The following is a 12257-nucleotide window of genomic DNA, read 5'->3' as shown; positions in this document are numbered from 1 at the left end:
AGTTCTGTTTTAAAACTTTATTTGCTATTTTTCATATCACTTCATATTATTATTTTTAATAATTTCTTAGTGATTTCTTCCTCAGTACTTCAACTGTCCTTTCATTCTTTTACTTTTCTTTTTCATGGATGCCAGATTCTTTAGAAACTTGTTTAGACCAAGTTATTGGCCTTTTAGGCTTCCTCCATGTGAATAGGAGTTCACTTTTTGAATAATAAGAATTATATGTCGCCAAAACCGGTTTGGCTCAGTGGATAGAGCGTCGACCTGCGGACTGAAAGGTCCCAGGTTCGATTCCGGTCAAGGGCATGTACCTGGGTTGCGGGCACATCCTCTGGAGGAGGTGTGCAGGAGGCAGCTGATCGGTGTTTCTCTCTCATCGATGTTTCTAACTTTCTATCTCTCTCCCTTCCTCTCTGTAAAAAATCAATAAAATATATTTTTTAAAAAAAGAATTATATGTCAAGGAGGGGAGGCATCAGGATTTTAGAGATGCTTAGATGGGGCATGGCCAAAAAAAGGCTGGGAACCACTGGTTCAAATGTTGACTGGAGTCTAGTGCCTGATAACACTTAAAACTCAAATGCTTTTGGCATAAACCAAATTGGATGTTATGATTGCAAAGAGACCAGCTATGGTATTAATCTGGAATAGATTACCTAAAATGATACTTCCAAATTCCAATGGTAACTACAGTAACTGGTAGGAAATCTATTCAACCCAAAACTGCCTTACAATTTCAAATGAGAGGCCAGATCTTAGTAGGGAAAAAAAACAGCCTAATCTTCATTAGTATTTGGGTGCTAATCCTTCACAGTCTGGGTATTAGACCTGTACCAAACAAGAAAAGTTTTCTTCCTTTTTCTGCTCCTCTGGCACACTTCAAAAATTTTTTTAAGATGAGAATGTTTTAAGTGTATATTAAAGATGTAATTTAAATGCAAAGTAGATGTTAATCACATTTTCTTTATATGCCATTCATCATAAATTCTGAAAAGAGTATTTTCTCATTAGCCCATCATTTTATTTTATTTTTTTTAAATATTTTATTGATTTTTTACAGAGAGGAAGGGAGAGAGATAGAGAGTTAGAAACATCGATGAGAGAGAGACATCGATCGGCTGCCTCCTGCACACCTCGCACTGAGAATGTGCCCACAACCAAGGTACATGCCCTTGACCGGAATCGAACCTGGGACCTTTCAGTCCGCAGGCCGACGCTCTATCCACTGAGCCAAACCGGTTTCGGCAAGCCCATCATTTTAAATCTAAGAATGTTTAGGTCTACTTTTCATGCTTTGAATAGTCATTCTGTCTGGGAAAAAAAAATCAAAGTAAAATCTCAGTAGTTATTTAGAGTTGTTCTCTTTAGAAAACAGGTTGCTGCAAATATTTACTTTTACATGAAGTAAATAACTGGCCAAATAGAGTCAATCGGGCCATCTTTACTAACATCAGACTCCATGATTAAATAAACAGCCACAGAAAGAAAATTCTGCGAGGTAAGATGATTTAGGAAATTATTTCGGAAACCGGGCTGATTTCTATTAGCAAACAGCATAGGATTCAGATGACAATAATTTAAAATGAATTACTTACTTTTGCAAACAATTCCTGTTGTTGTCTCAATAACTCTTCTTCAGGGATGCCAAGGTTTTCCAAACGAGAACTGGCCTTTCTTCTTTTTAATGCTACAGTCTTGCATTCTTGTAAAACTTCTTTTACTTCACTGATATAAGAGCCAAAGCCCAAACTTTCTAGGGCTAGGGAAATGAAAATATGAAAGAATGATAGAACACAGCTTTTCTTCTACATATGAAACTTAAAGGTTTTGTTTGGTTTTTGAGGAGGAGGTGGTTGTTTTCTAATAATTTTACTATCTTTCAGTTGTACAGCAATTATCTAGATGACTATGACAAAGTATTTTGTCAACTGTCTTAATATTAGATTGCAAATTAGTTAAAACTGAAGAACAGGCCTTCCCTTTTCCCTTTCTTGCTGACTAAAAACCAAAGCATTTCCTGTAAGAAAAAAAAAAGCCCAATGTAAGAACATGTGGTTTTAGTAACAAAACATTTTTCTGATGCCACTCATAGTAAATCAAACATCATTAAGTTAGTCACTTTCTCAAAGAAGACCAGAAAAGCAAATATTTGAAATATATTTGTTAATAATATATTTTGTGCCATTTGGCTTAGAAAGAGTAGGCTTTGATAACACATGCTCTAAATTTCAGTAGGATAGAATGAAAGAGTAGATAAGTTCTTTTGTCCAATATACCAACAGGAACTATTTTAAAAAAAGACATTCAAACTGCAAAGTTTAAGAAATACTGTTGGAAATAATTTAAGAAATTCAGCATTTATATTGAGCCAATGAATTTCCCTTGAAAATAAAACTTAACAGGAAGCACTCTTTAAACATTTCATGTGGTGTGGCAGAAAAACTGGAATAAAGGACAAGTATAAGGATAAAAGAAGCATTTAACAAAATTCTTATTTTTAAAGCCTAACAAGGCAGGCAATCAAGGCTGTCTGGTTCTTTTAGCCAGGCAGTCCCTTTGCCTTCTCTTTCACGGGGAGGGTGGTGTTCTTTTTATTCACATTTTGAAAGAAAATTTTATAAGAAAATGCACTCTCTAAATGCTTTCTGTAACCCAGAAAGACAAGGCATAAAATTTTCTTTTGGCTCATAGTGTTTAGAATTATATTGTATAGTGCTACATGTTGATCAAAGGCCTAAGGACGTATTTTGTTTTCTGAGCCAATGATGAAATAGAAGTAGTGAAAAACACAGTAAATGAACTTAATTTAGTTCATCAGTTCTTATAGTCTTTTAACAATTATAATGAACCAGACTGCCCTCAGTAAATACGCTCTAAACTCTACCTTCAGGGATTTGCTCTTCAGGGAGAATACCAAATATGCCATTACAAATCCACATTCCCATGTTAACTGTGGGTTTTTTTTTTAAGGTATTTTAAATGATTTCAACTTGAACTACTTCAATTAAACTAATTTCATAATTCTTCTTTAAAAATGATCTGATGGCCCTAGCTTGTTTGGCTCAGTGGATAGAATGTTGGCCTGTGGACTGAAGGGTCCTGGGTTCGATTCTGGTCAAGGGCACATGCCTGGGTTATGGGCTTGATCCCCAGTAAGAAGTGTGCAGGTGGCAGCCAATCGATGATTCTCTCTCATTGTTGATGTTTCTCTCTCTCTCTACCTTTCCCTTTCTCTCTGAAATCAATGAAAATATATTTTAGCCCTGATCGGTTTGGTTCAGTGGATAGAGCATCGGCCTGCGGACTGAAGAATCCCAGGTTCGATTCCAGTCAAGGGCATGTACCTTGGTTTTGGGCACATCCCAGTAGCGGGTGTACAGGAAGCAGCTGTTTGATGTTTCTCTCTCATCGATGTTTCTCTGTATCCCTCTCCCTTCCTCTCTATAAGAAATCAATAAAGTATATTTTAAAAAAAGAGATTCACAAAAATTATTAAAAAGGGGAAAAAAAGAAAATACATTTTAAAAATAATTTAAAAAAATAAAAATAATCTGATGCCATAAAGTTGAGTACTATTACTTGAATTTTAAGTAAGGCAACTTTCTGACCCTACCTTGCCACCCCAAAACTTCAGTAACACCCAAAAACTTCTGAGTTCTGTGTATCAAATTAACTGCTGTATAATTCTTGGCCTCAGGAAGCTTGGGGTATAGTGGAAAACTAAGTGAAGATTAGGCAGCCTGCATTTTTTCACTTGAACTAATAGATTATCTTTTTCCTTTTAAAAAAATATTTTTTATTGATTTTTAGAGAGGAAGGAAGGGGGGAGGGAGGAGAGAGAAACATCAACATAAGAACAGAACCTTGATCAGCTGCCTTCTGCATGGCCCCTACCGGGAATTGAACCAACAACCTTTCAGAGCACAGGACCACACCCAACCAACTGAGCCACACTGGCCAGAGGCTTTTTTTCTTTTTTAAAGGCACAAGCACAGCAGTGTATTTTCAATAATATTGGCTGGAGACAAAATCAAAAGAAACCAAGTGAATGGTTTATGATATCCTGCCACATTCTAAGGAACATCTTACCACCTTAGCCCTACATCAAAGTCCTCCAGGATCTAGCTCCACCAACCTTTCCAGCTTTACTTCGCCATTACTAAACCCCTGCATACTTCCACTAAATTTGAGTGCTCCGTGTTTCCCAGCAGGCACCAGTTTCCCACATTTATGTTGATGGTAATGCAGTCAAAGCCCAGATCAAGCTCCATCTTCAAATTAAGCTTGCCTGATCCTCCTAGCCAGTGGTTCTCAACCTTCTGGCCCTTTAAATACAGTTCCTCACGTGACCCCCAACCATAAAATTATTTTCGTTGCTACTTCATAACTGTAATGTTACTACTATTATGAATTGTAATGTAAATATCTGATATGCAGGATGGTCTTAGGCGACCCCCGTGAAAGGGTTGTTGGACCCACAGGTGGAGAACCGCTGTCTAGACAGAAGTATTTTTCTCCTTTTGAAATCAGATAGACATAGAATTTAAAACTTAGTTGTCACTGTATTTGTAGTGTATCATCTTGGATACATTACTTAACATCTCAAAGCTTCAGTTTTCCATCTCTAAAATGAGAATGGTATTTATTCCATATCTTCCTACAACCAGAAGCAGTACAGTGGTTAAGCACGCAGACCCTAAGTCTGCCAGGGCCTGACCCCCTGATCTCTCTCTATTAGCTGTGTGACCCTACATAACTTCCTTCACCTTTGCCCTTAAAATAAGAATAACAGTATCTACATCTCATCAGATTAGATTGCTGTGAAGAATAAATAAATAGATATAAAGAGCTTAGAACAGAGGTTGGCCCATCGAAAAGCAAAATAAAATATTCACTATTATATCTGCATTAGTTCTAGGGTTGTAGGAATAAACCGAGTAATTAATCTAAGAGATTTAACACACTGTCTAGTACCTAAGAGTAGTTTAACTGACTTGGACTGTGTATTATTATTATTTATTTTTTCTCTTACATTTAAAAGAGTCCCTTAATAAGGATATAGAACCTAAATAAATATATAGTTATGCATTATCACATCTATTTTCAAGTTGAACAAATATATTTATAAAATATTAAATTTATAAAATTAACAAATCAACACAATAGAGAAATACCTCTTTGAAACATCATAAATTACCAGACTAGACATTTAAAAAATTCATTCCAAACTACCTTTAACCACGGAGGGTTTGGGTTAAAAATTAACAAAAACAACTCACCTTTAAAAACATCTAAGGTTGAGAACACTGCTTTAAAAAAAATTTGCAAGTAAGTCCTAGGTTAATATTTATTATTCAATGAGCTGCTATATACAAATATTGTACTCACAATAAAACACTTTAACAGGAACAGCCATAATTTAAATTCAAAAACTGAATTTACTTTAATCAAAAATTTAAATACATTTAGGCTAACATATTAATAACTGGATATAGTATCTTCTAAACAGGGAGATACTTTACATCATTTCTTATCATGTAATAGTAATCATTCCCATTTTACACAAAGTAGAATCTTAAAGGATAAGGGAAATAGCTCTTAAGAAGGGTTACTATTTATGGTTATAAGCAGGCTGTTCAATGCACAACAGTACCATATCTAAGGAAGGCCATTAGGTATAAACATCATAGATGTGTATGTTTATAAAATAGTGTTATAATTTTATGTTAAAATCTGTGCCTTTTCTGGCAGATGGTGATTAAGGTTTTTAAGGAAGGTATATCATTTTCTAATATGTACTAAGGGACTTTATGGAATGTTAATGGTCCTGGCTCTAAGGATTTCAGAGTAATATCCAAAAAATAATCATCTTTTAAAAAATTGTGGGTAAAACACACACATCATTTGTTCCTCAGAGGTCTGGTTACTACCCTCTGTCATTTATCTTAAAACTATACCCAGAAAAATACATGGTATATTAGAGGGGGGAAAATCACTTAGCAAACTTTTCAATTTGAAAGACATATATTAACAAGATACCCACTTAGAATAAAAAGTAAAAACTTCCACCACCAATAATATTGAAGTTTAATTTTAACAAAAATTTGTTTTAATTACTTTATACTTCACAACATAATCATGTTTTTCATTAAAAAATATCATAACATTCTCTAATTTCTGTATTTTATTTTGTATGTATGTTGGGGGGAGGAGTGTCTGTGTAATGTAATTCACTTAAAATACATTAAAAGGATGTAGCCAAAGTGACATTTTGGCTCATAAGCAAGGCAAGGTTTCTGAAGACCCTTTTTTTAAAAAATATATTTTATTGATTTTTTTACAGAGAGGAAGGGAGAGAGAGAGAGAGTTAGAAACATCGATGAAAGAGAAACATCGATCAGCTGCCTCCTGCACACCTCCTACTAGGGATGTGCCCGCAACCAAGGTACATGTCCTTGACCGGAATTGAACCTGGGACCTTTCAGTCCGCAGGCTGACGCTCTATCTACTGAGCCAAACCGGTTTCGGCTCTGAAGACCCTTAAGAACCATGTCCTCAATTGTATCATAACTCCTGGAAATCTGGGACAATGAGAATGATGGCAGAGCAGGAATTAAATATCATTTACCTTTATATCCCTAGCAGTATCTAGCACAGTGCCAAGTACATAGTAGTATTCAAAAGTAATTGCTGGGTCACAGAAGAAAAACAAAACATATATCAATTTTAAGAAAAATAATAAAATCCTAACTTGAAAAAGTACTGATTATGGGATAAACTGTGCAATGCAAATTACATGTTGTCTCTTTGGAAAAAATATCTGTACGGATGATCATTTAGGCAAGACAATATCATTCTCATGTTCATTATTATTACAACTTCTCTGCAATTACTCAGATCCTCTGATTTCAAAACTACTTCACATCTGCTTTCCAAAATAGACTGTGAACTACATAGACTTTAGAGCAGGGGTCCTCAAACTGCGGCCTGCGGGCCACATGCGGCCCGCCGAAAACATTTGTTTTTTTACTTCAAAATAAGATATGTGCAATGTGCATAGGAATTTGTTCATAGTTTTTTTTTAAACTATAGTCCGGCCCCCAACGGTCTAAGGGACAGTGACCTGGCCCCCCGTTTAAAAAGTTTGAGGACCCCTGCTTTAGAGCAAAGCTACTCAAAGTGTAGTCCATACACTTATGCCAGAATTGCCTGTAATGGTCTGTGATGAGTTAAGTATGGAAAATCAAAGCACTAGTAAGCATTTAAGAAACTTCATAGCAAAACTGTAACTTTATGTGGTGATAGGTGTGTTAACTAACCTAATTGTGATAATCATTTCACAATGTATACATATATCAAATCATTACATTGTACAACTTAAACTATACAATGTTGTAGTCAATTGTATCTCAACAAAAGGGAAAAAAAGAACCTTTATAGCAATTCGACAGAGTAATTTTGTCTATTGAATTTAACAACAAAAAATAAATTTTTATTTATACCTTTTTTTTCTTATTTTTCTAGTGATCCATTTTTATTGTCTTTTACAAAAGTACCAGTATGAATGAACCCTGGCTGGTAGCTCAGTGGTTAGAGCATTGGCCTGTGGTTGGAAGGGTTGTGGGTTCCATTCCCAGTCAAGTTCTGGTTGGATCCCCAGCCCTGCTGGGGTGTGTGCAGGAGGCAACCAATCAATGTGTCTCTCTCACATCAATGTTTCTCTCTCTTTCCCCCGCTCCTCTCTCCCTTCCACTCTGAAAAATCAATGGGAAAAATATCCTCAGGTGAGGATTAAAAACAAACAAACAACAACAACAACAAAAATCCACAGAAAAGTACCAGTATGAGAGGGACTAGAATTTTTAAAAAGGCACCTAACATAGATAGCTTACAGAAACTCAATTGCTGAAGAAGCAAATCCTCAAAGGCTTTTTCAATCTTTTACTACTTTCAGTTACTATTCTCAAAAATGTGAAAAAAATGTAGCAAGAGATTAAAAATGCAGAAAGAAAATAGTATCACTTAAAATATTCTTATACTCTGGCTTTACAAAAGGTATGATGTAAGGTTAAACATTAACAGACTTTCAGCTTTATATTTTAACTAGAGGCCCGGTGCACGGATTTCATGCACGGGGTAGGGTCCCTAGACCTAGCCAGCGATCAGGGCCAATCGAGGCCTTCTGGCTGCCGGCTGGGGCCTTCATTATGCACCGTCCCCTGGTCGTCAGTGCACATCATAGCGAGTGATTGAACTCCCGAGGGGACACTTTGAATATTAGCCTTTTATATACAGAGAGAGAGAGAGAGAGAGAGAGAGAGAGAGAGATATCAGAAACACTACATGAATTTTTAAAATTATTACTTATTGTAGCATATTTCATATAAGGTTCTCAACCTTGACTAATTCTCAATAACTACAAGTTATACCTGAAACTATTAAGTATTATTTATACATAAATGGGGAAACATTTAACAAATTTGCCTAAGGTAAAAAACTTTCCAGTGTAGAACTTGCAACTCTGGACTCTCAATGTCAATTCTTTCCATAATGTAACAGAACATGTTAGAACTCATTGAAGAATGTGTTCATTGAAACAGCAATGGAATATGAGGAGCACCTCAGAACTCCCTCTATTTGTGTATCTGTGATCTTCAATATAAAGTCTACTTTCTTAAACTCAAAATAAGCAAGACATTTACAAAAATATTTTAATATAACTTTATAGTTATAGTATTTTAAGTTATAGTATTTCACATATTTACTGGCAATAAAATTACTTAAATTTTTACTTGAATATTACAGAACTGACCCAAGCAAGGTGGCAAGTGAACAAGTGAGATGTCCTGAAGCAGTCTAGTTCATTAAACTTATTATTAAAATTCCAAACTTAAACAATTACACTACTTTAAAATGTACATTACTATTTCACTTAGATATATCTTACATTCCTAAATAAACAGTGCTGACAGAAAGTGTGAAAAATGTATCTACTGTGACTTAACCTAACTTTCCAGTTAGTCTGTAAAAACGCACTTAAAACATCTAAAATATATACACATTAAATGTTTCTTTAAAAAAAAAGTAACCACTTAAGAAAAAATATATATATTTAAAATGATTAAGAAATCTGAGACTAATATCTATACTAATAAAAGGGTAATATGCTAATTAGACCAGGAGACCTTCCGGGAGACCTCTGGCCCAGAGCATGAAAGGAAGACAGTTCGCCCAGCCCGGGAGTATGAGGAGAAGACAGTTCACCCAGCCAGAGCACCGGGGGGAGGCGGGGAGTGGTCCCAGATTGTGAGACGGATGTCCGACTACCAGTTTAAACAGGGATGGGGCCTAAACCGGCAGTTGGACATCCCCTGAGGGGTCCCAGATTGGAAAGGGTGCAGGCCAGGATGACGAACACCTCTCCCCTGACCCCCCCCCACCCCTGTGCATGAATTTCGTGGACCAGGCCACTAGTGAGATTATAAATGTGTAAAATCTAAACTTCTAACTGGGGAGAATTTTGGGCAAAAATGGTAGGTCCTTATCCACTAAACAATGTCAATGTTACAAGAAAAAATAGGTAAATTTATAAGACTATAACAGGTCCATACATGATTTTTAAAAAATTAATACATCATATTCAGTATGCAAAGGAAAATGTTTTCATTGGAACTTTCTGACTTATATGGTAAACTGAATTTATCATATTCCAAAGTTGGGGCATTTAACATACTGCTTGCTACAGCTGCACTTTTATTCCATCATGTCAATCAGAAATCTAAATATATCCTAGAAAAGAATAAACTCTACCCAAGAAGAGATTTAATGTGTTATTAGATTTTTGGAATGATCCCCACTTCTGTGGTGTAAACAAACGTTTAGGGAGATCCTTTAAAATTTTTCTGCAATTTTCATTAGAAAGGCAATGTTGATAAAAGATCCTTTTTCTTTTTTATGTGTTGGATAATCTTGTGAAGGACTTGTGACAACAACTGCACATACAATATAAAAATAAAAACACAAGAGGAAAAATAGACAATTTGACTTTCCCTTTACTTGCCAAGGGTATCCAGCACACCAAACAAATAGAAAAAAATTGTAGCTTAAAAATGGAATATGCTTTTTCCTAGGGATCTATTTTCTCCTTATGTACTAAAGTGAAAATGGCAGAGTATATTTTAAATCTACCTCCCACACATCATTAAGGACCAAAAATGAATCATTTAATCCTTGTGTCAATATTGACAGTAAAATATTGGATATGGGAAATATGAGCAGATGTGTTCTCTACTCCAGAATAACAGGAAAGTCACCCTTTAAAAAGTGAAATTATAACAATAAAACGGCAGAGGCAGTTAGGGGTGAGCCACTTGCCTACCAAATGGTGCTTTAAGTGCGTTTTTACAGACTAACTGGAAAGTTGGGTAAGTCACAGTAGATACATTTTTTACACTTTCTGTCAGCACTGTTTACTTAGGAATGTAAGACATTTCTAAGTGAAATGGCAGAGGCGGTAAGGGGTGAGCCACTTGCCTACCAAAATGATTAAAATGAACCATTAAATTTATTACTTTTTTTCTGACTTCAAAAGCAATCAAGAAATTGATAGGATTTTAACTGGATTATTATAAGGGGCAAGCTATCACCTCAAATTGAACCCAACTTTTGCATAAGAGTATATGTAAGTACTTCCCAACACACTATGACCAGTAAATATGTCTCTCCATCCCTGAAACAAATCATCAGAATATGGTCTCTCAAATCCCTATTACTTTCCAATTTAAGAGAAAAGAAATTGTTGAAACTTTCAGAAGTGCTGTTCAATGAAAGTTTAAGTGTATACATTTAAACAGTAATGGCAGCAGGAAAGGATAGGGAAATGTTCCATGAAAAACATCTCTTAAAATCTATTAATACAAGCTTTAAGAATTTATCTTCATAGAACAAAGGAAGCTATAAAGAAGGGAAACTAAAGAAAAGTAAGAGAGAAAGAAAGAAAAGGGGGTTTGGGGGTTGAATATTCACTCTTTCAGAATAGAACTGGATTTCTTTGGTAACTTCTTGATTAATGGTAGGACCATCAAAAAAAAGTTTTAAAGTAGGAAATACACTCTTCCATTCACCACCAATAAACTTCACAGCGTTGAACACATTCGTGTGAAGAATTCTTTTACTCATGCGGTTAGAAAATTCAACTTTTCCTCTAGACTGGTAAGGGTGCTGCCCCCACTCATACTTGAGGCTCCTGCCTGAATTTTCATTTTCTGGGTCCCTTTCTCCGTTGTCACGATCTGCTGATCTCCGTTTCGCTTTAGGCCGGCGATTTCTCAGTTGTCATTGTCTAGGCAAGCGAACTTCTCCTTCTTGCCTCGGCTTCCCCGGCTGTACGTAAACCGAGACTAACACCTCGCCTTTGGGAATGCATGCTAGCTGGCCCAAATGCCTGCCATCCTCACCTGCACCCGCTGGGTGAAAAGCACCACGAGAGCACGACCTAGGCTCGGGACTGTCCGAGGCTCCGGCTACCCCCATGCCCGCGTGGCCTTTTCATGTCTCCGGGACCGGGCAGGGAAGGGGAATGAGGGCTTTGACGTGAACGGGTCACGCGACTGTTATTTAAACAACAAAAAAATCCCACCCGGAACACACTCACCTTGAATGACATGCTCCGGAGAGATGGTCTTCTTCTCCGACTTGTTGCAAATCTCATTGGCTTCCGAAGAGATCAGGTGAATGAATTCAGTGCAGCAGTTCACCACCAGCTCCCGGGCATCGTTGGCCACCCGGACATTGGGGAGAGTCTCTTTGATCATCTTATTGATCGCAGCTCTGGGGATAGTCAGATCGTCATCGTTGCCGGAGGAGGAAGCCATCGTCTCTTCCGAGCTCGCGCGCCGCCTCGCCCTCAGACAGCTCCCCGGCTCCGGTCCACTCGCTCCTCCACAAAGGTTTTTCAAAAGGCCGCCCTCGGAGCGGTCCGGGGGCGCTGTGCGAAGAGGGCGCAGAAAACGAAGGGGGCAGGGCTGGCGCCGGAGGACGAGGAACACCCTGTGTGAGGCTCAGGGCGAGGTCGGGAGGGACGTCGGGGGGCTGAGGATGTGGGGGCAGCGCTGCCCGGGTCGGGAAGGGAAAGTGAGGTGGTGAGGGGTTTGAGCACCAGGAACCACCTCCGTGTAGCCCCGGAGAGGAGGGCGCTGTCGCCCCACCGGTCCCCAGCGGCGCCGGAGCACAGGCAGGTCCAGGGACACATGCCT

General features: G+C 37.5%; 1 protein-coding gene across 1 annotated transcript in view; it reads right to left on the bottom strand.

Moving 5' to 3' along the window:
- DR1 (down-regulator of transcription 1) overlaps window positions 1-12257 on the bottom strand; it is a 23167-nt gene that overhangs the window by 10376 nt on the left and 534 nt on the right. The window contains exons 2-3 of the mRNA XM_006758193.2: window positions 11657-12255; window positions 1599-1762 (exon numbers count right to left, since the gene is read on the bottom strand). Coding sequence (XP_006758256.1) covers window positions 1599-1762; window positions 11657-11876 — 384 coding nt within the window. The 5' untranslated portion in view covers window positions 11877-12255. The remainder of the gene's footprint in view (window positions 1-1598; window positions 1763-11656; window positions 12256-12257) is intronic.

This window comes from Myotis davidii, unplaced genomic scaffold (assembly GCF_000327345.1).
Source record: "Myotis davidii unplaced genomic scaffold, ASM32734v1 scaffold674, whole genome shotgun sequence".
NCBI lineage: Eukaryota > Metazoa > Chordata > Mammalia > Chiroptera > Vespertilionidae > Myotis > Myotis davidii.
The sequence above is the reverse complement of the archived record's forward strand: the minus strand, read 5'-3'. Positions and strand labels throughout refer to the sequence as shown.